The 27,064-nt window shown below is 34.9% G+C and overlaps 1 protein-coding gene across 2 annotated transcripts in view; it reads right to left on the minus strand.

The window, feature by feature from the left end:
• LOC134543153 (E3 ubiquitin-protein ligase HERC2) overlaps positions 1-27,064 on the minus strand; it is a 374,433-nt gene that overhangs the window by 260,105 nt on the left and 87,264 nt on the right. For both annotated transcript variants that reach the window (XM_063388026.1, XM_063388017.1), the window contains exons 16-23: positions 13,461-13,661; positions 12,520-12,844; positions 11,066-11,228; positions 10,644-10,828; positions 9,415-9,570; positions 4,000-4,185; positions 3,111-3,249; positions 362-518 (exon numbers count right to left, since the gene is read on the minus strand). In XM_063388026.1, the coding sequence (XP_063244096.1) occupies positions 362-518; positions 3,111-3,249; positions 4,000-4,185; positions 9,415-9,570; positions 10,644-10,828; positions 11,066-11,228; positions 12,520-12,844; positions 13,461-13,661 (1,512 nt within the window). The remainder of the gene's footprint in view (positions 1-361; positions 519-3,110; positions 3,250-3,999; positions 4,186-9,414; positions 9,571-10,643; positions 10,829-11,065; positions 11,229-12,519; positions 12,845-13,460; positions 13,662-27,064) is intronic.

Consider the following 27,064-nt stretch of genomic DNA (forward strand, 5'->3'; position numbering starts at 1 on the left):
AACTGTATACATTTCCTTGCTAACTGCAGGCAAAAAAATAGTACCTCAATAAAGTTTCCAGTTGGGAAGTTTACCTGCATAATAACTTCAATTATTTCACCCTTGATCCACAAAAAAAAAATATTTGATCCTTTCAAAAACTTTTCTTGGTTCTTAGTTGAACTTTTCAAGTAACTTGAGAAACGTTTTAACAAAATTTTATTTTTACGATCTCTTATCTAGTCCAAACAAAGATTGTTTGCACAAGTAAAAAAAAAATTACTGGACATCTTTAAATCTTCAGAAAAAATAAATAAATAAATGTCCATAATCTTATAAAGGATAATATAACAACCACTATTATTAAGTAAATAACGCAGACCTGAGCTACTTCCTGTTCTGGCTCCACGTAGTGACCAACAAAAAATCCTTGCATCATCTCCTTGGCCGCTAACGAGTGGGCAGCTGCGTGAAAGGCTTGTGTCGCATCTCGGCCGGCGTACTTCTGGAGCTGCTCGCTACTGCAAGGTGCCTGTGCCCTGGTAATAACATTTATTGCAAATAAGGCACTGTTCATAAAAATAAATGGCCAATAGCTGTATCATTTTGGTAATCTAAAGCACATTAAAATTAAAATAAAACAGTAAACACTCAATAGTTTCTTTTATTTTTATTTTTACATCTCATTGATGACGAGGTCATGATAAATGGGCAACCACCATGTACACGATGGAAAATTGAGGAAGGCATGACCCATGGCCTATTTGGGGAACCAAGGAAGATCAAAATCAAGATGGGTGGAACGGGATTCCAACCCAGCTTCTTCTGAATGCCAGTCAAGCATTTAACCTTAGTGCTACCTCACTCTGTAAAATTAAATTGGAAGGCTTTAAATAAATTTTGCATTTTTCTTGAATCAACAAAAGCTTTAGGACTTAAAAAGTGATCATAAAATTAAATATCCAAAAAAATTATATGTTTAAGACAATAATTATATCATGTAACAATTTTATAACCATTAAAACAATAAGGATTTAATGGGATTCTACTGGAGAATCAGAATCTTTATAAAACAAAAATATTATAAGTTAACTTATCTAATCAGAACTTCTGAGTTTCGAAATTGGGGATGATTCAAAAAAGCAAAAAAATTGTGTTCAGTTACAATTTTATTTGGATGGTTTGAAATAAAATGCCCATAAGGTCTAGTAAACCATTATGAAATGCTGCAGAGCCAAATTTTTTTCTCTTCAATAAAGAAGGAATGGAGACTGCTGTTTAATAGTGATGAGTCAAATCCCAATTTTATTGAATCCGAATCTTGAATTAAATGCTAAAGAGTACGTTGAATATACTCCTCAAATCCGAATCTAGGTCTCAAGGGTCCAAAATAAAATAATGTACAAGAAATTAAAAATATTAACCATGATTTTGAAACATTTAACCCTTTAAATGTTTTATTCATTAACCAAGTTTCCATATTCAATACATAATATAATTTTATTTATATAATTACATGTTTCTAGTACAATATCTTCGGAAATGGTAACAAGATAGGTATGACGAAAATTTACCTAGTAAACTTCAGAGAATTATTTAATTTACTTTATTTCTTCTTATATTTTTCTTCAAATATTTATCTTCAAATATTTTTCCTCAAATTTAGAATCCTTCGAATACAAAAGATATGGTGATATTATTTGAGGATTTGATTGTCCCATCCCTCCTGTTTACAGCTTTCTGACTTGTTTTGTTCACAAATACGTCATTCCTTCATTTACGCTACTCTGCCAAAAGCCAGGTAGCAGTCCAGAAATGTCCAGTTACAGACCCTCTTTCTCCCCTAATTGTTTGTTTACTCTAATATTGAGCTACACTCAGCTCTTCCTGAATGTACATGGCAATGCCCATCGACATAGTTTTACCATATCAGTCATCCAACATTCTCAAACTTAACTTATGAGTTCAATTCAGCTTTGAAATTATTTTTCCCATTGTTCTAACTTTGTGTGTTATGTTTACCAATCATTATAGATAAGGTAGACCATTCCATTAGCTAAACTTATGCTTACAACATTTAAGAAAAAAAAAATGCTGTCATTAAAGACTAATATTCTAAACAAATTTAAATGGGGTGGGAGAAAAAGGAATCCGAATATTCACGAATGGACGAGTGTGTGGCGAAATGGTTAAACCAAGTGTAGTAAAAAATATCCCATCAGCTAAATGATGTGGTGGATAATTGTGAAAATTTGTACCCTGATTCAAGAGAAAAATTTCAAATTGCCACGTTACTCAATAGCGAACCAAATGCAGCCATTTTATTAGTTTGACAGTAAGCAGACGGAAGTCAAATGAAAATAAGTTAGATTATTATTAATTTCTGTACCTGAAACCTTAAAATTTCTATGCTTCTTCCGTAGTTGATCTGTCAATTATGGAGCATAAAATGTACTTCAAACAAATTTCTGACTTCACAGATTGAGCATGGCTGTGTCAGTAAGCTTTGTATGGATCCAGTTACACTTTTGGTAGGGGTAAATATGGATGGTTCTGAAAATTTTTCGTATTTGACAGACAACGTTCTTATTTAAGATTATAGGTTGGTTCAATATTTTTTTTTTCCATTTCCTTTGAGTTATAATCAAACAAGTTCTATTACATTGTAATTTTTAAAAACATTAGATGGAAATTATTATGTCAAATAATGTACTAAATTATAGTAGGAATAGTATCAAAACAATTTAAATAAAAACAAAATATTTTTTCAATGAAATTTAAAATCTAAACATTCAAGATAGAGTATGCATTTTGAAAATAAAAATGAATTCACAAAGACAATAAAAAAAGCATATTTTTGATTTTAAGTATACAGAACATTAAAAAAAAGTGCTAATGTTCTGTAATATTATAGTACTCGGAAGCTTTGTGTTTAAATTACTAAAAAAGCATAATATGTACTATTAAAACCACTCCTAATCAAGACTTAACATTTACTCAAACAATTTATCAGAAATTTTTAATAATAGATAGCTTCAAATATTTCAGCCATTTATAAAATTATTATAAATAAAATTCATAACTCAATCAGGGTACATTTGTAAGGATACATGAAATGCTGACTGACTTACCTGAAGTCTTGAACATCATAAACCTTCCTGTTTATGACAATCCACAAACCACCATCTCGATTATGGTTCTCCAGATCAGCTTTCCTAATCATTGGTGCATCTTCTGGTGTTTTCTGATTCGACACAGAGTGCTGAGGTGCTGCAATGGCAGGAAAAAAATTGATTCCTTAGTAAAAATATAGAGAATGTATCTAAAATACCATATGTAAAACCTTTGGATAAATTTGCAGGACACATAAAGGAGGTATAAATGTTAGTGACTATACATAAGAAAATGTTTCTGTTTATCGTTTTGAGTCGTCACTGTGTACAAGAAAATACACTTGATCTAAAATATATGAATTGCTATGTTGGCAATCGTGTTGATGGTACACAACACACCATAAGTATGGTTGGTCGTATATCTTGTAGATACAGCATTCTACATAACAGAGATCCAGCATATCTCCTGTTACATGGCAAAGACTAGCAATAAGGACCTATGTTCTAACGTTTCTGCCTCCTCTCCTCCACATGTCTTCCAAATGTACACCTCAAAGTCCCGCTATGGCTATAATAAATTTTTTTCAATAATAATCCCACAATCATAACCTTTATGGCTGCACAAAATCAAATTCATAGGTGTGTGATAGGAAATACTATGCATAAAGCTAAGACATACATCATGACATGCATCTGAAATATAAAATGACTACCTGAAGGAGTGAACTCAGCTGTTTCTACTGTTATCATACCCAGTGTACTGCAGAGCATGTGAATGACACAAGGCTAATATACAGATTTCATTCATATTAAAATCATCTCCAACTGGAATTTATCAATGCAGACTGGCCACATTCAATGTGTAGAGAGTTCACAAGCAGATGACTGGAGGACGGGGGAACCCCACCTATGATGCCCGGCCAGGCCATGTCCTCTGCATCATCCTTGTCCATCCCCGGAGCAAGCCGGTTGAACTTGTCGAGTGTGTCCACCAGCGGCGACAGCAAGGGTACCCACTTGACGTGGTGGAGCAGTAACGGTGCTTCCAACTGCAGGAGGATCAGGCTCAACAGCAGCTCGGCCAACAGCACGTCTGGAAACAAACACAGTCCCAATGAAGTGTCAGAGCTACTGCCACCATTAAAGACTTTCCTAAGATAACCCTGCAGCCAAAAAAAAAAACTCAATTTATAAATCATTCAGAAAAAATTTTAAAATCAATAGCATAGCAATTTATTATTTGCATCACTTTCTAAAAACTCACTTGTTTATTAATAAACACAGTGACATAGATATGTACAGTTTCTTCAAATTTATTTTAGTTTTAATCCATTCACTCACTTTTTTTCACCACAAACTCACCCATTTTACACCAATTAATTTATCACAAAATTACAAATAGCATCATAAGGAAATTTTCTGGTTAAAAATTGTTTTAATCACAACATATTAAAAATTGGTTCAAGGGCCACTTATGACACAGAATGTGCATAGATTAAATAAACATATCAAACCATAAGTAAGTGTCAATAATTGGTTTTTGTGTGATACATCTAAAAACACACTGGCATAATTATGAAGTGCCACCAACAGCACTTACACTCCCACCGTGTTTCAATCCTTTTGTTACGAGCACTGCACAACACACAACGTCCAGACGGGTTTTGCTTGCCAGAATTTGGTAGAATGAATCCTGGGAAATGAGCTAAAATAGCTAAAATAGCTAAAATAGAAATGTTTTAAATACAAATATTTTTAATAAGAGACTTAATGAAAAAATAATAATTACTTTATTTATTAATATACAAAAATATTTTTTTAATAAGAGGAATACTGTAATCAGTCAGACTGTTTACAGTTTTTGTTTTATTATCTTTATTATTGCTTTAAACTAATTGGCATTATTTTGTGATGAATCAAAATTAATGTAATAATTTTTGTATGTTAGGAGGACAACCATTTGACAGTCATATAACACTACAGCTTATCATACCTATTTCATTTCAGGTTCTTCTGAATTATTATTCTTTGGAGTGTTACTCATTTTGCCATAATTTTACACACACATTGATATTTTATTATTATTCTTTTCACCTCCCAAATGCCTTGCCATTGAGGAAGGACTGGTAAAGTCTTACAGCTCTTTGGTTGCTGTGAGCAACCAAATCAACAGAATAGTTATGGAATGAATGAATATGGAGAGAAGCCTTCAGGATTGCTGAGGGAAGACGTTGGTCGAACTGGGGCTGGCCAAATCCTTGGTTGCCTGCTCAATTAGCCGAAGATGCGCATCGCCCGCGATTGAATTAGACAGAGACCATCTTATGAAAGTCTCGAGCTAGCATATATATGACTTTACATGTCAGAAGATAGGGAGTTACGACGCACTGGCGAAACACTTTGTCGCTTTTGGCCATATTGTGCTTCAAGACGACGTTTGCAGCTCTTCACTACGAACATTTCTGACGTTTGGTGAGATCCAATTTGAGTACAAAGTTTTCAGGACCTAGAAGGATGCCGATCTTCGTTCCAGTTCCTGATGGTATCATCATTGCCATAATTGCATTTTTAGCAAAACCGTATAATTTCCAGTGTAGCTGAGTACCCCATGAAGGTCTGACAAATACAAGAAGATTGCTCCCGACTCTACACAGGTAGTTCCGGCAATTTTATTGTGTACCCTCTGGCCCTATCATATTTCAAAGTTACAACAATTCAGTTTTACAACAAAATGAAATTAAAAACTCATTTTTTCCCACAAACTCACCCGCGGGTTATCTTTCGGCGCGGTAATGTAATCATTCGAAAAATAAACAATTGATAAATAAAATATTCTGGGACCATGTCAGTCAAACTTTCATTGCTATGGAAATAGATGATTTACAATTCATCCTGCGCTCCCATATCGGGGCCCCGGGAATTAGACACGTGTTCACATGGTTACTATGGATCGTATCATACCTACGATAAAATTTACGCTACCAATATGGTATATCGTTAACAACGTTTAATCGCTGTACTGGATGGGGAACACCACATAACTTAGAAAGTCACAACTTAGAACTGTCATAACATATAAAACTTGGAAAAATCCACGTAACTTAGAATAACACAACTTAGAAAGATCATAACTTAGAAACATACAACTTAGAACTGTCATAACTTAGAAACACGCAACGCAGAACCACACAACGTAGAAACGTCATAATGTAGAAAGTCATAACATAGAACTTTCACAACTTAGAAACACACAACTTAGAACTTTCATAACTTAGAAACACGCAACGCAGAACCACACAACTTAGAAACTTTGTAACTGGTAAAAATAACGACAAAATGTTTGTGACTGCAGAAGTTACACTAATTATTTTGGCAACCAAAGCCAAGTACACTAAAAAAATACAGCAGTATGAATCAGTCCACCGAGAAATATCTTCAGGCAATATTTTGTATGGTTACGAAAAAAAAAATACTTAAATTTGTTTTCAGGCTAATTTTCCATATAAAATTTAAAACAAAGTTTTTAATTTTTGATGAGTCTAGAGAAATTGTTTTAAAATAAAATTCTGAAGTAGGGGCCTATTAAGCGTTAACACAAATAAATTATGAAAAGTAAAAGTAAGCTCAGGAACAGTATAATTAATGTAAGGTTATAAAATTAATTCTTAAAATAACGACTCTCTTAAACAATTAACGTGATTGAGTTAAAATAAGATAGAATGGCTGGTCGCTACAGCAGTATCAAATATAATTTCGAAACACAACTCATAAACTTTGTACGTGTTTTTGGCATTGTTTTCTTGATAATCCAATACACGATCAAACTCTATTCGACAATCCATTTGAAGTGTACAAAACTATGTCGCTAAAATTTTTGTTTTCATTTCCATTGGCCTACAACACACACTCTAGATGATTTACTTACAAATAACAAATGGTTGAAGTAATATCTTGTAACGTGTAATGAAACCATTGAACTATCAAGTATATATTTTAAATTTGCATGATTATAAAGCCCTGCAGTAAATAATAAAATTTACATATACAAAAAAAAGCATATAAAATATGTCGATTTCAAACTTTTGTCAAAAGATAGACCCTTTAAGTCTGCTAAGTATGTATTTATTAGACCAATTTTTAAAATAAAATAATACTATTTAACTGTGAATTGCACATAACGAAAACTTAAAAAAATGTTTCACTGTGAATTTATTGGCTAACTTTCTGTGTTGTATGGGATGATTATGCATTTTCTATAATACGTCGACTAGCCGTAGTCATTAATGCATTTTATTACACGTAATACTTCAGCGAACCAACATTATTGAGCACTGGACTGTGAATTAATTTTTCCGTTTCACAAATGACCAATAAAGCGGAGATTTATCAATTAAACGAAATAACATATAAATTTAAAATATTTGTTTTAATTACGCAGTTTAAAAACACTAAGAGTTATTTGGTGTTCACTATTACAAAGAATAAACCAATCGTATTGTTCCCAGTTTTAAAACCATGCAATCAAAACTACCCATCAAGTTTTAGGCATTACTAGCTAATTTAAATGGCAGTTATTTCCATCATATTGGTAATTGGATTTTAACTTTATTTTTTAATTCGGTTGAAGTAATTTTTTGTTAGAATGCGCTTCAAATAATTTAGGTTATTTTTTATATCATAGTTCAACTTTGCATTTCAATTGGAGATAAGCATTTTTTACTATTCTACAATTAATAATACATCAAATTTATTTCTCACAGATGTTCTTTTTTAAATGTTCGTACTGTGTGGAAATGCCATAGTTAATAAAAAAAAAAGTATATAAAAAATGTAGCATTTAAAGTAACCAATAGAAAGCACTCGTGGTATGGATGGTTAGGTATTCATCTCCATCTAGCGGGCAAAGTGAGAACTATGTAGGGACTGCATGAAAGACCGTATGAAAACCTTCGCCACAAACACACAACCGAATGTTAACAATTCAAGATCCACACAACTTAGAAACATCATAACGTAGAAAATCATAACTTAGAACTATCACAACTTAGAAATACACAACTTAGAACTGTCATAACTTAGAAACATGTAACTTAGAAACACGCAATGCAGAACCACACAACTTAGAAAGGTCGTAACGTAGAAAGTCGTAACTTAGAAAATTCTAAGTTACGTGTTTCTAAGTTGTGTGTTTCTAAGTTATGGCAGCACCCATACTGGATGCATTGTCTTAGCTTGGCAGACCATAATAGGATTGCTGGAGACTCATCGTGAAAACCAGTTCAAAAGTTTGCACCTTTAGTATACAGGTAAAACATACCTATTAAGCACATATGGCATTGTGTGCGTGATGAGTGTGTCTAAACAACGACAACGATGCAGATGAGATGCAGTTCTAATAAGGTAAAACAACTAGTATGCGATGCTTGACCGAATACCTACTGATAACACAGAAGATATAAACGAAATTGATTGGGTTTTCCCAAATATATTTGCGCGCATGAAAAACAATACTACGAGCACGTCACCCCATATTCAGGTGCATGCTGCGCTTATAGGTATCATCACACTTTAGTACTCCTGTTGAAAAAATAACTTCAATTCTAGCAGTAGTGGGTCTTGTGAGTGTCCGCTAAGAATGCTGTGCTGCAGTCCACGTCATGCTTACATTATGCAAAAGTGGCAAGCGGTGCATGGCCTACAAGATGCGAGTGACCGCTACATGTCAACGATAAGCAGATAATTCTACAAGAATTATGTTTGTTCTAGACATTCTAAGTGTCGTTCTGTGAGAACGTGAGCTGTAGGTTTCTGATAATTCGGCCCCAGCTTAGATGCTGATGCTGCAGCCTTAGCAATTCATGTTACCTGTTACTTTGACCCATATATCTTCAAGGTGGCACATACACTACAGGTTGAAATTTTTTAAAATACATCTGACACCTATGCACTGTAATATCTTCATCACTGAATACGAAAATATCACCCTTGCCTTGCCTAGAAGCTTAATTTTGAAGTTATAGGCCATACACTGTCGTGTCACTGACTGTACCTTGAACTTGAACATGTGTTGGTATTGAAAATAGAGAAGCTTCGGGAATAAAATTACCTTGAATTTAAGATGAAATCGGATATAAGGCCACTTCAAACATAAGACAATATTAAAATAAGAGAATTTATGATATAAGGTACCCTTACACAAAAGAACTCAAACTTATGATGTGGCCACTTAAAGATAATTACCAAATTGCCTGTACAGCAAGAAAAACCTTAATTATATTTTATAGTTTCATTGGTAATTATACTAACAATAACATTTACTTACCAATTACATCTCCTTTGAGTATTGATGTAACCAAAGAAAAATGCTTGCTGCTAATAGCTGCGAGTTCAGATGCTGCTGGCAGAATTTCCGATACATGACCACACAAAATGTATATATATTTAGTAAGAAGGATCTCGGCTCCAAGCATATCTTGGTCTAGAAAAAAAATTACAATAACTTTTAATGGCAATTTGTATGCAAATACTGTAACGATAAAATGACAGCACAGCAACATTTCAGGATATAAATTATATGGCATAGATTGTAACTCTTTTGCTGTTGCACTCCTTTAGGACAAAAACCCTTTAACTCAACACATAACAGCCCAAAATCAAAATTTAAGTTAACTGTTCTAGGAGCCATTATAGTCATAACCAGCTGCCTCTGAGAGACTGAAAAGTTTTCTTACTTCTCTAGGCAACTTTGCTGCTTTGAAGGTTTTACTAGGGTGGGTTTTACATCCAAGGCAATCTGTTTGGACATACTGTAATGTAGGCAGGCAGCTTCTGGTTCTTTGGCACCTAGATTGATTGGCCGTTCTTTTCAAGTGCATGAAAATGAGAAAAGGCAAAAGACAAAAGCCTAAAACTTAAGTCTAGTATTTTTTTTCTCTAACCCCTAAAGATATACTTACTGTGCCTTTTGGCAACTAAAATTTGGTCGCATCATTTGGTTATTGGGCCTAATAGTAAATTTCTAGGTGCTGCATAAGCTCATCATTTCTTAAGAAAAATAAAAACTAATGTTGATTTTCTAATAACTCTCTATAAAAATTAGATCAACTACTTTATTTGAATAGGTTTGTATTCATATGCAAACTCAAAAATAAAGTACGTATGTTAATTTCTGTCAATAACCTTTAGCCATATTTATACTAATAATAAACAAGTAGCAACATGGTACATTACTGCTCACCAAAGCTATATACATGGCAACAAATACTGTTAAAGAATATGTAATAGATTAGACTAAAAGAAGGTAAATAACTTCTTATTGGCCCACTAATACCAGAAAGTACCAATTACCCCATTTAGTTTTAAAAATATTTTCATCACCACAATTTTAAGATTTGTGAAAAGCAGTGTTCAAAACAGACATGCAACAAAAGGGGACTAACAGCTAATTTAATTAAATTAGCAAAAAAATAACTTGGTTGAATATTGATCATATATACTTTTTTTGATTTTACTTTATGAAAAATACTTTTTTATAATATTCAAACTCAATACCTTGCTGTGAATTCCAAGACTTCATTTTGTCGCTGTGCGAGTATATCTGAGCTATCAGTAATCTCTGAAACTTTAGCAACAAATTCAAACTTGGTGATCTGTCTTGCTTCTCCTTGTTTTCGTTAGTCGATAACCCACTGCTCTGAGCTGCCTGAAGGCGGGACTGCGTAAGCATTGTGGCATTCCTAAAAGAGGCAATGACACAATTCAAGAAACTATTTAGCCAAGATTAATTTTAAAACAAAATATAATAAAATCTTCACATGCAGTAACTACTGAACAAAGAAATTTAATTTTTTAAGAAAAAACTAACCACAAACAACTAAAGACTATATGCACATAATTAACATTGTTTAGTAAGAGTTATGAAACAAAAAATTTTAAGAAATAATTGACATTTTGTTTAGTTGTTTAAAACTCACCTTAGAAGCAGTTTAACTAGATGGAGTAACGGGACAGCTGAGTTGTGTTTTTCATGGAGAGAGGCCTCTTTAGCCCTCTTTGACTCTGTTTCCAACAGTGCTTGGTCCGACATGTGTGTCTTTCTGGCTCCCTTGTCTTTCCCGCCTTCATCAGCAAGTTCAACTATGTACAAGGCAATCACAAGGTTAACAACCACACTCAAAATCCACAAGCTAAAATAAAACAATAAACGTGTATATAAAATAATACATTTTAATGTCACAAACTTTTTATGGTAAAAGTATGGTAAAAGTAAAATTTAGATCAGCTGTTCAAAAAAACAAATCTAAATTTATATTAACAACAAAAACCTTATATCCAATGATGGGACCTATCCCAAAAATTTTCTCTAATGCTAATCTCAAATTCAATTCACAGAGAGTACCTTGAATACCTCAAATCTGAATCTAGGTTTCAAGGGTCAAAAATAAAATAATGTACAATAAATGAAAAATATTTTAACTATGGTGTTGAAACATTCTACCCTTTAAATGGATTTTTTACAAATTAAGTTTCCAGAATCAATAAATATTGTAATTTTATTAATATAATTACATGTTAAAAGTACAATATATTGGGAATCGTAATAAGATAGGTATAAAGAAAATAATTCCCCTATTAACTTTAGAGGTTATCAGTATTACATTTTTTTTAATTTTACTTTATTACTTTAGTATTTTACTTTGAATCTATCTCCCTCGAATATTAAATCCTTCAAATACTAAGGAGTTGATGGTATTTGAGGATTTGATAAGCCCATTCCTACTACTAACACTTTATAACCTGCATGAACTTCATTTAAATAGAGATAATTAGAGATAAGACATTGATTGTTAAGAGTTTCTTTTCTATTTAAAGCAAATCCTAGTTTGCTTTGATACCAAAAAAAAAAAATTCAGATAAAATACATCCACATTTGTTAGATATTTAAATATTCACTGAATCTTAATTTCACTAGATTTTAATTCAGAGGATTTCTCACTACAATTTAACATGAATACAGCAGTTTTTTTCTATATAGTAACACCACCCTATCAAATAAGGAACTTCCAAGTATAAAACCCCTTTTATTCGTGTGTTCGTATTCACATTTCCTCAAATGAAGTGTTTTCAAACTACAATGGGATAAATGAGACTTTATAATCACAGTGGGGCATATTTGTAAAAAAAAAAAAAAAAACTGCTTTTTTAAACTGGAATGCTGGTAGTTATTAAATGTGGTGTTCCTAATACCACCGTGTTGTATTGACTGCAATCCACTGTGATGCCTGGTGTGGACTTGTACAGAGAAGTAAGTCAGTAAAAAAATTAGAAAATTATATTTAGAAAGTTTTATTCAACAGATAAAATTGAGAGCATGTACTAAGAAGAAGCAGCTTGTGCATGCAGCACCAGCGGACCGGGCGGGACTCACGGCGACAGGCGGTGCGAAGAGCCGCCTCCAGGCCGCCGGCTGCCATGAGGCTGGACACCAGCAGGTCGGCCATGAAGCGGTGGCCCGGGCCGGCCGCCGCGTCAGGGAGCAGGGCCGACAGCGCTCCGGCCCGCTCGTCCGCGGTGGGCAGCAGCACGCTCCAGCCCGCCCGCAGCGCGGCCTGCGCAGCTGCCTGCACCGTGGGGAGCACCCCGCCGCCACTGGCCAGCTCCACGACGTGCTGCTTCAGGGAGGCCAGCAGGCTGGAGCCGGGGCCCAGCCCCACCCCCCGCACGTCCGTCCCGTGGCTGATCAGCGCGTGGAGCTGCACACGGTTACACCCCACTGCCACTGCACTTGACACTCCTCCAATGTATAGTAGCACCAGGGCCGTAGCCAGCTTTACATTGGAGGGGGTTGGGAAATACACAGGTGTCTGCATGAATAGTTATACAACAAATTAATTACTAGCAACCTTTTTAGAAAATCATGTAAATAGTTTATAAAGAGACTATTGCATAGCCTACATTTAAAAGAAAAAAATAGTGTGTTTTACTTTTTTTTTAATTTGCTACCTAAGAGAGTTAAAAAATGTGTGATACTATCAAAATGAAATATATCTTGAAAGATATCAAAACAAAGAATAAGAAACTGTCAATTGCAATGTATGTTTGAACAAAAAAAACAATGTTATATATTACCAATTGTAAATTACAACTCTCTGTATTTTTGTCACGAATGAAACCTTATACAGATTATAAAGTGTAAGTTTTGTATTTGTTCAATTACAAGGATTTTTTTAACTAAAAACTGAGAATGTAATGCCTTAAAGGTACATTTTGTGGTAAATTTTCTGGAGAAAATTGATAACACAATACATTGTTTTATATAACATATATCGCTCCAGAGTCCAGAGCACGGAGGTGTTTCCCGGGGATTACCTGCAACCTGAGCAAGTGCAGGCAGGCCACGGCCATGCACTCCTTGTCCTGGGACGGCGGCCAGTCCGTGTGGCCGCCCACCGCCTCCCGCACCTGCCCCAGCAGCTGGTCCAGCATGCGGAATGTCTCCTCCCGCACGTCAACCACGAAGGGCAACCGCTGGCTCACACTCCAGTTCTTGCTGCTGCTCCACGCGAAGCTCTGCAATCGACCCTTTCCTCGTATATTCATCACAATAGAGCTCATCTCAAATTTTATCATTGCATATTTAATAAAAATTATCTAACAGTGGTAAAAAAAAAGTCACAAAAGAGTTTATAATATAATGTGATCACCTGCGTAACTTTTTACAGCTCCAAATATTTTTTTATAATTATCCGGTAAGATATTTTGTCACCTAACACAAAATGCAAGAGAGCTAGCAAAATTAGGTAACAGAAAAATTCCTTAACTAATAGCGATTCAATGTGTTAGCACCGAATTTTACAACCTACTTTAAGTATCCTTCCAGAATACCTTAAATATTAATGTCACGAGCCTAGTGACAGACATGCATCAAGAAACGGGAAACTATAAATTTTTTAAGGAATACAAAAATGTTGCTATCACTGGAAATATTTTTTTGCTATACACAAACTAAAGTAAACCAATTTTAACAGCCACCAATCGCAAACAAAACCATTTAATTAGTCCTTAAGTCGAAACACTGTACTTGATATGCTTGGCAACTAAACTGGTGTATACAACAGCAAGAACTTTTTCTTTCTTTTCCCAGTTTAAGGGCAGTGACTCTTCATATTTTTATTTCAAAAATGTTCAGATAAACCTGAATGGACTGCACTTAAGGACACAGACAGCATGAGTGCAAAAGCTGCTTAGAAGAAAATTTTTGAGCCCAACATTGGATGGCTCATTTGCCAATAGAACCATCAAAAATATTGTGTCATAGTAGGTGCAGCTCAAGGTTAGTAGAAGGGGAGGTTGCTCAGACCGGCGCGCATCTTTCTGCGCAGGCAGCGAAGTGACGTCACGTGCAGTCCACCGCCTCGACCTTGCTCCCTTCCCGTCCCCCAGTCAAGACGCGCGCGCTTTCACAAATTTATCTTTCCGTTCCGACAAAACGGGACACACTCTCATAGAGGCGATCTCATGACACACGTACTTCTAGTTTCATCTTTATGTGCACGACGAATTCAGCTACATTATGTGTACCTCGCGTGTGTGTTTAGAGTTTTATTTCCTAGCCTGATAAACGTCAACTTGTGCAGTGTTCGGCGTTTGAACTAATATTTTATAACATTAATGCAGCTTCAATACCAGTTTGCTGTGTGGTAAACTGTGCGGGACTGGGTGTGCTGTAGCTGTTTGTAAAAATCATCGTGAAAAAACAAAAAACGTCATATACCACAGATTTCCAAAAGAAATTGTGTTCAAAAGCCAATGGGTGCAACGCTGCAAACGACAAGATAAATTCAATCCTGATACTTCTTATGTTTGTTCAGATCATTTTATGGTCGAGGACTATGAAAGAGATCTACAGGCTGAACTGTTAAAAACTGAACCAAAGAAAGTTTTGAAGAAATCTGCTGTACCATCTCTAAAATTGTTGTCTAAGGATCATATTCACCGGGAGGATACAAATTCTGAAGAACGTAATTCTCGGAACAATTCATGACAAAACAAAAAAATTGCAACAGAGCTGATAAAAGAACCGCAAGAAATAAGTGTAATTGAATCTAGCAGCCTCAGTGCTAGAAATAAGGTAGAAAATAAAGAAGAAAATCTGAAAAAAGAAAACGAAATTCTGAAAGATAAAATATTACTTTTAGAAAATAAACTTCTCTCAGACACAAAAAATATTAAAAAATTAAAAAAAAAAGAAAATAATAACCTGATGAGAAAGAATGTAAAAGATTCTAAAGAATCAAAAAAAAAATGTTTCCAAGTGCTGTCGTCGTTGTTTACGAAAAATCAAATAGGGTTGCTTCTTGGAATAAGGAAACATGTGAGGTGGACTAATGAAGAAATATCTTTGGCGTTCACATTAAGGTACCTAAGCAAACGTTGCTATCTTTTTCTAAAGAAAAAAATGAATATCCCTTTGCCAGGTATATCCACGCTTCAGAGGAGGGCATCATCTTTGGAATTGCGTGAGGGCCTACTTCAGTACATGTTTGAGTATCTTGAAGTTGCCAGATCAAAACTGATTGATAAAGAACGCATAGCAGTCCTGCAATTTGACGAAGTTAAAGTAAAGAGAACTCTGGAATACAATGTATAAAGGTTGAACTTGTTAATTTCACATAACAAGATGGATGAACAAAATTAATGTAGCATATTTATAATTTCACTTCACTACACATTTTATTTCTCTATGAACCATGAAATCAGTAATTTGTATTTATATCTTTGAAGGTAATACTTCTTTGCTCAAGTAATGATATTTGTTTAACGAATAAGAATGATGTTTTTCACAGTTCATATGTAATATTATATGACGAATATTTGTAAAACAATCTGGTATTGGTGGAAAAGATTTAACAAAAATTATTGCTAGCTAATAAAAGTTTTGTTTGGAAGGAATAGAGAAAACGAAAGGGAATTGATATAGGAACTTCGAATAGGAAAGACATGATATTTTTATGACTGCAGAAATTGAACTTATAACTGGTGAAATATTTTGAAGAATTATAAGAAATGATAGTAAATAGTAATAATATTAATGATTTGAAGAGAGTTAGGGAAATAAAGAAGAATTATTATTTATAAGAAAATTTGAGTACTACAAGTCGATACCAGGAAGAAGACTACGAGTATAAACTACGAAGACTGAAATCAGATTAAGGCGTTTCCAGGACGAAGAAAGAAGTATTTCTAATTTTCAACTGTACGAGAATATACGGAAACGACGTGAGGCGTTCCCAGGACGAAGACGATCAACGATAGGCGTTCCCAGGACGAAGACAATCAACGATAGGCGTTCCCAGGATGAAGACGATCAACGATAGGCGTTTCCAGGACGAAAACGATCAACTATCGGCGTTCCCAGGACGAAGATGGTCATCTAGAGGCGTTTCCAGGACGAAGTTTGAAACAACGAAAGGCGTTCCCAGGACGAAGACTACTCGTTAATACTAGGCGTTCCCAGGACGAAGGTACAAGACAGCGAATGGGCGTGCCAAGGATGAAGACGCAGAAGATTCATTGCTGAGGTCCTGGCTGAAAGAAGGCATACCTAGTAACGTATAGTTTGTTACCACGGAACTATAATAACAGGTCGGTTATATAATAATGAATGAATGTCACCACATTTACTAGCTTGCAAAACTGACAATTGGGAATAATTAATATCACTTGAAATTCCTTACTAAATCTTTTCACACTACCAGATTGCTAAAGTTAGAGACAACTTGAGTTAAAATTCACAAAATCGTTGTATACAAGCTAATCCAAGGTTTTACGAATTTTTCCACGACATACCCAACTCTACCCCTGAATAGTCCGGACAATAATAAAAGATATTTTAATTAATGGTGTGTATTACAAATTAATTAAAATAGAATTAATTGTAATGGTTATTCATTATTACATCTTCGTAGAAGTTGTTGGCGCCCACAAATTAAACTAAATGATTCGTTCTTTTGTTCTTATCATATAAATACACCAGAACGAGTCTAAGTACTTTCGAGTCTTATCAAATTAAATATATTTATTATAAATAATAAAGAATTTGATAGCTAAGGCCCGTTTAGATTGGCTACCACAACGTGGGACCATAAATCAAAGGATTAGCACAAAGTATATAGACTACAACAAACTGAAAATTTTAACTCAAGTTTAGAGATCCCACATACATGATGTCAGAAGAAAACAGGAACACTTATTTCTTGAGGGGAAATAATTCAAGGGCTACATCAGAAACAGATCCATCTGAAAACACAGATCAAATTGAAATAGACAGTAACATCAGACAGGGCGACGTACCAACACCGCAAATAGGCGAAGTAGATACGAGAATAAGGGAAACTAACATGTCAGGAATGGAACAAATATTTAGGTTCATGCGCGAAGCGGAGGAGAAACGTAGACAGGAAAAGCGCGAAGAGGAGGAGAAACGTATACAGGAAAAGCGCGAAGAGGTGGAAAAACGTAGACAGGAAAAGCGCGAAGAGGAGGAGAAACGTAGACAGGAAAAGCGCGAAGAGGAGGAGAAACGTATACAGGAAAAGCGCGAAGAGGAGGAAATACGTATACAGGAAAAGCGCGAAGAGGAGGAGAAACGTATACAGGAAAAGCGCAAAGCGGAGGAGAAACGAGAACAAAAAGAATGCGAGGAGGAGGAGAAACGTATACAGGAAAAGCGCGAAGAGGAGGAGAAACGTAAACAGGAAAATCAGGAACTATTAGAAAATATTAGGCAAATGAATACAGCCATGAATAGAATGTTAACGGACACAGAAAGGAAATTTTCTATAGTATGTGATAGGTTAGAAGGAATAGAAGGAGATCTATCTAAAGTAGAAGAGAAAGTAGATAAAAAATTGAAAGAATGTGAAAGTAAATGTCAAAATATCGCGGTAACTATAGTCGAGGAAAAATTAGACATAACCAACAGACGAAATGAAGTGAGATTTGAGGGAGTAGAAGGAAGAATCGGGGAAATAGAAAAAGAAATGCAGTTGCGAAATACCGTCAGAAATCATAGAGAAGTAGAGGTAATACATTCACAGACTACAATACCGGAAACTATTAATCTAACTAATTCCGCAGGAATTATTCGAGGTTCGGATACGAATAATAGCATCATGCCAACAGCTATAACAGATCCGATATTAGCTTTACATCATCCAGCTAAGAAATGGTTAGACAGCACACCAACTTATTCCGGAATAAGCACTGAAAATCCTATGCGATTTTTGAGAGCATTCGAAGAATATTGCAAAACTTTCGCTCTACACGAAGCAGATAAGTTGAAATGTGTGAGTCATTGTTTAAAGAACACAGCTTTCTTTTGGTGGGAAATGTTACAAGATACTGTTACTGAGTATGAAACATTTAGAAAATTATTCACACAACAATTTTGGAATACTAGGGTTCAGAGTAATCTAAGAATCCAGTTACATGCCGAAAAATTTGACAAGAAAAATAAAAGTTTAGAAGCACATGTTAGTGAAATGTACAAACGAACCAGGTATTTAGATTGTAGAATGGAGGATGCGGAATTCGTCGCACTAATATTATCGCAACTACCTATTAAATATCAATTACAGTTTGCGGGTAGACAATTTTCAAATATTGTCGAATTCAAAGAACAGTTATTAGTGTATGACAAACTCTTAAAGTTGGAGAGAACGACGACGAACAGGGAAACATACGAACGTAGAGAACCGAATGAAAATCGTAACAATAGTAAACCGAATGTACCTCTGTATTCTAATTGGCACCAAAGAAAATTTGAAAATACAGGAGAACAGAGACCACCGCGAGTTAACACATTGGGATTCGATAATTATAAACGAAACTGGTATGACAGAAACCAATACAATAGGAGGAATTTTTGGAAATATGGTAACCAGAATAATAATAGAAACCTTTATCAGGAATCAGATAGGAGATATAAATTTTCAAGACCACAAATGAAGGGAAATTGGAGAAGGAATGACGACTATTGTAAAGATACACAGAACGCAGGAGGGGCGGTGACACAGATGACACGAAATGCGAATACAATTGAAAATACGTCACAGGAACAGACAAATACTAGATTTCAGACACAAGGAAACAAACCAAGGGACCAAGTCGCATGTAATTTAGTTAAAACACCAGAATGGAGACCAAACACCAAACTTACGTTTGAAAATTCAACACATCCGAACGGACAAGGAGGAAGTAATGTAATGAGTTTTAACAACCGTGAGTTTAATTCAAACGCGATATGGCATTCGCCAGAGGCTAACCAAAATGTGCAACAGTTAAACTAAGTAGGGTTAGAGAGGATAGACTCCGAACAACCCAAAACCAGAGAATGGAGTCGAAAATAACTATAGCGGAAAAACGTTGAATATGTCTATGAGAAGCAATACGAAACAATTACACACTATAATTTTAAATAACAATGACAGGGAATTTTTAAGCGATGAAACAAATGAAGAAACCGTGATTAACGACAAAGAAGCTTTATGTCCTGAAATCACTTTAATGATAAACGGAGTAAAAGTACCAGTATTGTTAGACAGTGGGGCTGAAATTTCTTGTATCAGTTCTGACTGCGTCGAGATGATTGAAAGTTCAGGAGTAAAATTGCCTATTCTGCCTGTACCGAACTTAAAGATCATAGGTGTGACGACTAAATTTAGCCCAATCATCAACAAACAGACATTACTAGAAGTGAATGGACTTGGAACAACTAAGTTAGTACCAGTACTAATTGTGAAAGGATAGGCGAAACCCATTATTCTAGGTACTGATTTTCTAACTAAATTCAAAGTTATATTAGATTTTGGAGGATGGCTCGTGACTACTAATGACGACGGATCGTCATCAACCACTGCGGAAAATTGGCAATTTACTGATCATTGTTTAGGCACATTAAAGAAGGAAAGAATTGAAGCACAAATATGTTGTATTACCACTAAGGAGTTAATAGCTTCAGAAGCAGATTTGAAGAATGCTACGTTAGGTATTGCATTAGATGACGAAAAATTAAAAAGACGTTTATTTGAAGTATTATTATTACATAGGGAAACTTTTTCCGACAAACCTGGATTAAATAAATTATATCAAGCTAAAATTGAAATTAAGGAGGGAGAGCCTTTTCACAAGAAATCATATCCCATTCCGGCCAAATACTTAGACGAAGCTGAGAAGTACTTACAGTTAATGTTAGATTGGAAAGTCATAAAAAGAGCAGCTAGCCCTTACGCAAACCCAATCATTTGCGTTAGAAAGAAGGACGGAACTGTTAGATTATGTTTAGATGCTAGAGAAGTCAATAAAATTACATTGCGAAATCGAGAGAGTCCACACGCTACGAGTGATATACTACGATTATATCAAGGCGTACAATTTCTTACTACCTTAGATTTATCTGCGGGTTACTGGCAAATTCCACTTCAAGAAAATTCTCAAAAGTATACTTCTTTTCTATTCAAGAACTACCAATATGTTTTTCAAGTGATGCCATTCGGACTTTGTAATGCTGTAGCAGAATTCACACGATGTTTAGATGAAACATTAGGCCCAGCATGTAAAAGCTTCGCAAGAGCCTACGTAGACGATATACTGATTACATCTACCAGTTTTGAAGAACACCTGGAACACATCCACCTAGTTTTGTCTCGCTTGGAGGAAGCAGGCATGACTGTTAAACTTTCTAAGTCCGTGTTTTGTAGACAGGAGTTACCATTCTTAGGTCATATACTTACTCCAGTTGGTATTAAAACATCGTCAGATAAGCTACACGCCATAACAAATTTTCCTGTTCCGAAAAATGTAAATCAACTAAGAACGTTCCTAGGAGTTATCGGATTCTATCGAAACTATGATAACCGAATCGCACAGGTGGCGTTACCACTATTTAGCTTGTTGAAGAAGGATAGAGCTTGGAAATGGGAAACAACCGAACAGACAGCATTCGAAGATTTGAAATCCATTTTTCTTAAAGAAAAGGTTATCTACCATCCGGTACAAGGAAGAGAATTTTTATTATAAACAGACGCTTCTGATTATGCTTTGGGTACTAAATTAGCACAATTGGACGAAACCGGAGTAGAAAAGACGGTAGCTATGGCCAGTAGAAAATTAAACAGCGCTGAAAGGAACTACACTGTCACCGAAAAGGAGACTTTAGCCATCATTTGGTCTTTACAAAAATTTCGAGATTTACTCTTAGGCGAACCAATTAAATTATTAACCGATCACCAAGCACTGACATGTTTGAAAACTGGAAAAAATTTTGGCAGTCGATTAACTCGATGGAGTTTACTCATGCAAGAATTCGACATAAACATCCAACATATTAAGGATAAGGAAATTTGGTTGCTGATTACCTTAGCAGAATACCAGATTTCTCTTCCGATGTACCGTCACACGAGAATCGCACAAAGGAATATATAGTAGCGAATATGCTAGCGGATAAATTTAAACAAAATAAATTGCTCACAAACATTGTCAGAAATTTAGTAACATTACAAGTTGAAGATGATTTTTGTAAACGATTAACAAGTAAGCTACGAGATACTGAAATAACGCACAAAATACATTTGAAATATTGTATTTCGGAGGACGGTATTCTATTTTATAAAAATCACAACAAAAAGAAATTTGAAGACGAATGGAAACCCGTTATGCCTAAGCAAGTCATATTACCATTAATTCGAGAAACTCATGAAATTTGGGGACACATCGGATCAAATAAATTAACCGAGTCACTGAGTAGACAAATATTTTGGCCAAACTTGCAGAAAACTGTCGCCAAGGTCACATCTTCCTGTGATCTATGTCAGAGAACCAAGTGTTCACAAAAGACAATGGTAGGCGAATTACAATCTATCATTCCCGAAGCACCATTGAAATTAGTGTACGTAGATTTGTTTGGACCACTACCGAGCTCGGCAGCCAAAGTAACATACATTTTTGTCATGATGGATATATTTTCAAAATATACGAAGTTATACCCAATCGTTCACGCCACCGGTAAAATTGTATATTCAAAAGTCAAACAATTCATTAAGGAAATCGGACAACCGAGAGCCGTTTTGTCAGATCGAGGAACACAATTTACAGGAAAAATTTGGCAGGAAGGATTGAGGAAATTAAATATTATCCCTACCACATCTTCTATAAGACATCCTCAAGGAAACCCAGTAGAGCGCGTAATGAGAACATTAGGAAACATGCTGAGGTCGTTTTGCCATGAATCACATATTGGTTGGAGGAATAAAATTCCTTTCATTGAATGCGTGATCAACCATACAGTGCATAGTTCATCAGGTTTAACACCACATGAAATACTTACTGGACAGAGATCTACTCTAATTCCTGAAGTAATATTGTCTAAACCTACTGCAGTACTACCTAGTAACGAGGGAAAAGATCTGGAAGGAATATTGAAAGAAATTCAAGACATGGTAAAATCTCGTTTAATAGCTGCCGCCGACGCGCGCAGAAGAAGACTGAAACCTGCAAATAAAATTAATTTATCTTGCTGCCATTTAGTACTAAAAAGAACTAATTACAGTAGTCAATTTTGGGAATTAGTTACAAAGAAACTTTTCTTATCATATGAAGGTCCTTATCGTATAACTAAGGTTATAAGAGAAAATTGTTATGAATTATCAGATATTGACACAGGGAAAATCATAGGTCATTACAATATAACCCAATTAAGAATTTATAAAGACCCTAATATGATAGAGAATTAAATTTTCAACCTTATTGAAAAAAAAAACATACCATTAATTAAAGTTTGGAGGGGCAAAGTAATCGTTTATTTGAAAGTTTGTCTTATTTACACACACACTAATGATATGAATGCATCATATTTGTATAACGTGAAAGGTTAATGAAGTTACTAAGTACGAAAACAAAACAAAATTATGATACAATTGTTTAACTATGTTTAAAATAGAAAACATGTACTTATTAAATGGAGAATTGTTTTGTTGTTTTATTATTTGAGTGTGAATTGTATGTAATTCTTGTAAATATGTAACGATGATATGTGTTCTAGTGTAATTTTGTCCATAGTGTATTATTGTTATTGGAAGAATACCTCCAGTGTATAGTATCACCATACACAATGTAGACATTCTTCGGAGGGGCATTCTATAAAGGTTGAACTTGTTAATTTCACATAACAAGATGGATGAACAAAATTAATGTAGCATATTTATAATTTCACTTCACTACACATTTTATTTTTCTATGAACCATGAAATCAGTAATTTGTATTTATATCTTTGAAGGTAATACTTCTTTGCTCAAGTAATGATATTTGTTTAACGAATAAGAATGATGTTTTTCACAGTTCATATGTAATATTATATGACGAATATTTGTAAAACAATCTGGTATTGGTGGAAAAGATTTAACAAAAATTATTGCTAGCTAATAAAAGTTTTGTTTGGAAGGAATAGAGAAAACGAAAGGGAATTGATATAGGAACTTCGAATAGGAAAGACATGATATTTTTATGACTGCAGAAATTGAACTTATAACTGGTGAAATATTTTGAAGAATTATAAGAAATGATAGTAAATAGTAATAATATTAATGATTTGAAGAGAGTTAGGGAAATAAAGAAGAATTATTATTTATAAGAAAATTTGAGTACTACAAGTCGATACCAGGAAGAAGACTACGAGTATAAACTACGAAGACTGAAATCAGATTAAGGCGTTTCCAGGACGAAGAAAGAAGTATTTCTAATTTTCAACTGTACGAGAATATACGGAAACGACGTGAGGCGTTCCCAGGACGAAGACGATCAACGATAGGCGTTCCCAGGACGAAGACAATCAACGATAGGCGTTCCCAGGACGAAGACGATCAACGATAGGCGTTTCCAGGACGAAAACGATCAACTATCGGCGTTCCCAGGACGAAGATGGTCATCTAGAGGCGTTTCCAGGACGAAGTTTGAAACAACGAAAGGCGTTCCCAGGACGAAGACTACTCGTTAATACTAGGCGTTCCCAGGACGAAGGTACAAGACAGCGAATGGGCGTGCCAAGGATGAAGACGCAGAAGATTCATTGCTGAGGTCCTGGCTGAAAGAAGGCAAACCTAGTAACGTATAGTTTGTTACCACGGAACTATAATAACAGGTCGGTTATATAATAATGAATGAATGTCACCACATTTACTAGCTTGCAAAACTGACAATTGGGAATAATTAATATCACTTGAAATTCCTTACTAAATCTTTTCACACTACCAGATTGCTAAAGTTAGAGACAACTTGAGTTAAAATTCACAAAATCGTTGTATACAAGCTAATCCAAGGTTTTACGAATTTTTCCACGACATACCCAACTCTACCCCTGAATAGTCCGGACAATAATAAAAGATATTTTAATTAATGGTGTGTATTACAAATTAATTAAAATAGAATTAATTGTAATGGTTATTCATTATTACATCTTCGTAGAAGTTGTTGGCGCCCACAAATTAAACTAAATGATTCGTTCTTTTGTTCTTATCATATAAATACACCAGAACGAGTCTAAGTACTTTCGAGTCTTATAAAATTAAATATATTTATTATAAATAATAAAGAATTTGATAGCTAAGGCCCGTTTAGATGTGAAAAAAGATGAAGTTGTCGGACCTTTTTCATACATGCAAGGTGTAATGGCTCGAGGCTTGTTTTCTAAATGGAAGCAGCCACTTTACATCAATTTTGACACAAAAATGACGAAAGATATTCTTCTGTCAATTATTGATAAGCTTCATGGTGCAGGATACATGGTGAAAGCTATAGTAAGTGATCTTGGGGGAGGAAATGTAGGCCTATGGAAGAAATGGGAATTAGTACAGAAAAGACATTTTTTAACCACCCTAGTGCAGAAACCAAGAAAATGTATGTGTTTGCTGATCCGCCACATCTTTTTAAACTCATCAGGAATTGGTTTTTGGATACAGGGTTCAATTTACCTGGTAACATACACATTAGGTAATAAAGGACCAGTCGAAGCCCTTATAAATGCAGAAGAATCCTCAGATCTCAAAATATGCCACAAACTAACAAAGACACATATATCGGTGGAAAAAACGCAGCGGCAGAATGTAAGGAAAGCAAGTGAATTATTGTCACGAACCACTGCTATCGCTTTGAAAACTAAACTGCCCGGAATTGACAAGAATGTTGCACAAGCAACTGCAGACTTTATTCTCCTGTGTGACCAATGGTTTGACACCATGAACTGTTATATACCCCGTAATATTGGCGAACCATCCCGAAAAGCATACGGACAAGAAATAACTGCTCAAGACGAAATTTTAAACGAAATTATTGAAACAATAAGTAAATTGTGTTACTGCGGGGAAAAAAACTATGCAACTTTTCCAGAAAGGTGTCATTGTGTCTACGAAATCATTACAGCTTCTTTACAGAGATCTAAAACTGACACATGGTATTAGTTACATATTGACCCATCGTCTTAATCGAGACATTATTGAAAATTTGTTTTCGCAGATTCGAACCCGTGGAGGATTAAACGATTCCCCCACGCCTTTAGATGCACTATACCGCCCGAGGATGATAATTTTAGGAAAAAACCAAGGTGTGCTACGGACGAACACAAATACGACTGCTGCTTCAGATGACACGGAATTTGTGGCAAGCAAAGTGTTTAAACTTTGCTGTCTTTTTGATTCAGTAAGTGAAACTGAAAAATCAAAAACAAATTTTCTTAAAGAAGAAGGCAAGTCTGAAGGAAATGTTACGGCAGATGATATCATTACAACACAAACAGAATTTAAATTTTCTACTGATTTAGAAGAAAATGCTTTTGAATACCTTTGTGGTTGGGTGGCAAAAAAACTCAAATACAAGAGTTCTCCTACTTAGAAAGTAGCAATGAGGTTAATACTCTAAGACCAAATGCATCATCGTGGGTCAAACATCTGTCTTATGGGGGATTGTGTATACAGTCTGAACTATGGTTACGTCAAGCAAAACAGCTTGAGTGTGAATTCCAAAATTATCATGGTAAAGAACTTCTAAAAGGCCCAGGCGTTGTGCCGAAATTGGTGGATAAGATTGCTCCTTCCTTAAATAATATTCCAAAGAAAATTATCAGAGCCTTTGTTCCTCAAAGAATATTCATAAGGATGAAGTGTCTTTCAGAAGAATCCCGAAAATCTACCAAGAGAACTTCTGGTGCCATGTCAGACGACGGGAGGAAAAAAATTAAAAAATACAAAAAAATTGTTACATGAAGTACTTAGGCATTTAAGACATGAATTTTTATACTGCATTAAATAGCTGACTTCTAAAGTGACATTCGGAATATTTTATTAGGTCTAGTTTTGATCAAGAAGACCGAAATTTTATTTATATGGTGCATATCAACTAAACAATTTTTTTAAGTTACAAGTGTGTTAAAGCAATCTCTTAAAAACTTAATGCTGAATGAATTTTTTTTTAATTTTTATTTTTTTATTTTTTAAGAGTAAAGAGATAATCCGACATCGGAACCTACGGACGATCAATGAGCAAACCAAATATGTAACGGTTACAATGTTTGGAGAGTACCCAGATATTTTATTAATTCCACATATGCTTTTTTTTTGTGTATTTCTTGCAAGGTACTCACAATCATCAGTGATGTGAAATGGTTTTTTATGTACATAATAATTTTTGTGCTTATCATATGAATGGAATCTTTGTTTTTCGCGTGTTAACTTACTTTATTACGATTTTGGGGGGGCGGGGGAATAATATTTATAATAAAGGCAGCCATATCAGTATTATTAGACCAAGTATAAATATAATGGAACAATTATGGAAGGGTCGATGTAATAGTGTTAACAACGTGTTCGATCTATGAGCTTATTTTAAGATGCGGCCCTTAATGCTGTGGCCAGACGCGGCGGACAGA

This window comes from Bacillus rossius, chromosome 1 (assembly GCF_032445375.1).
Source record: "Bacillus rossius redtenbacheri isolate Brsri chromosome 1, Brsri_v3, whole genome shotgun sequence".
Taxonomy (NCBI): domain Eukaryota; kingdom Metazoa; phylum Arthropoda; class Insecta; order Phasmatodea; family Bacillidae; genus Bacillus; species Bacillus rossius.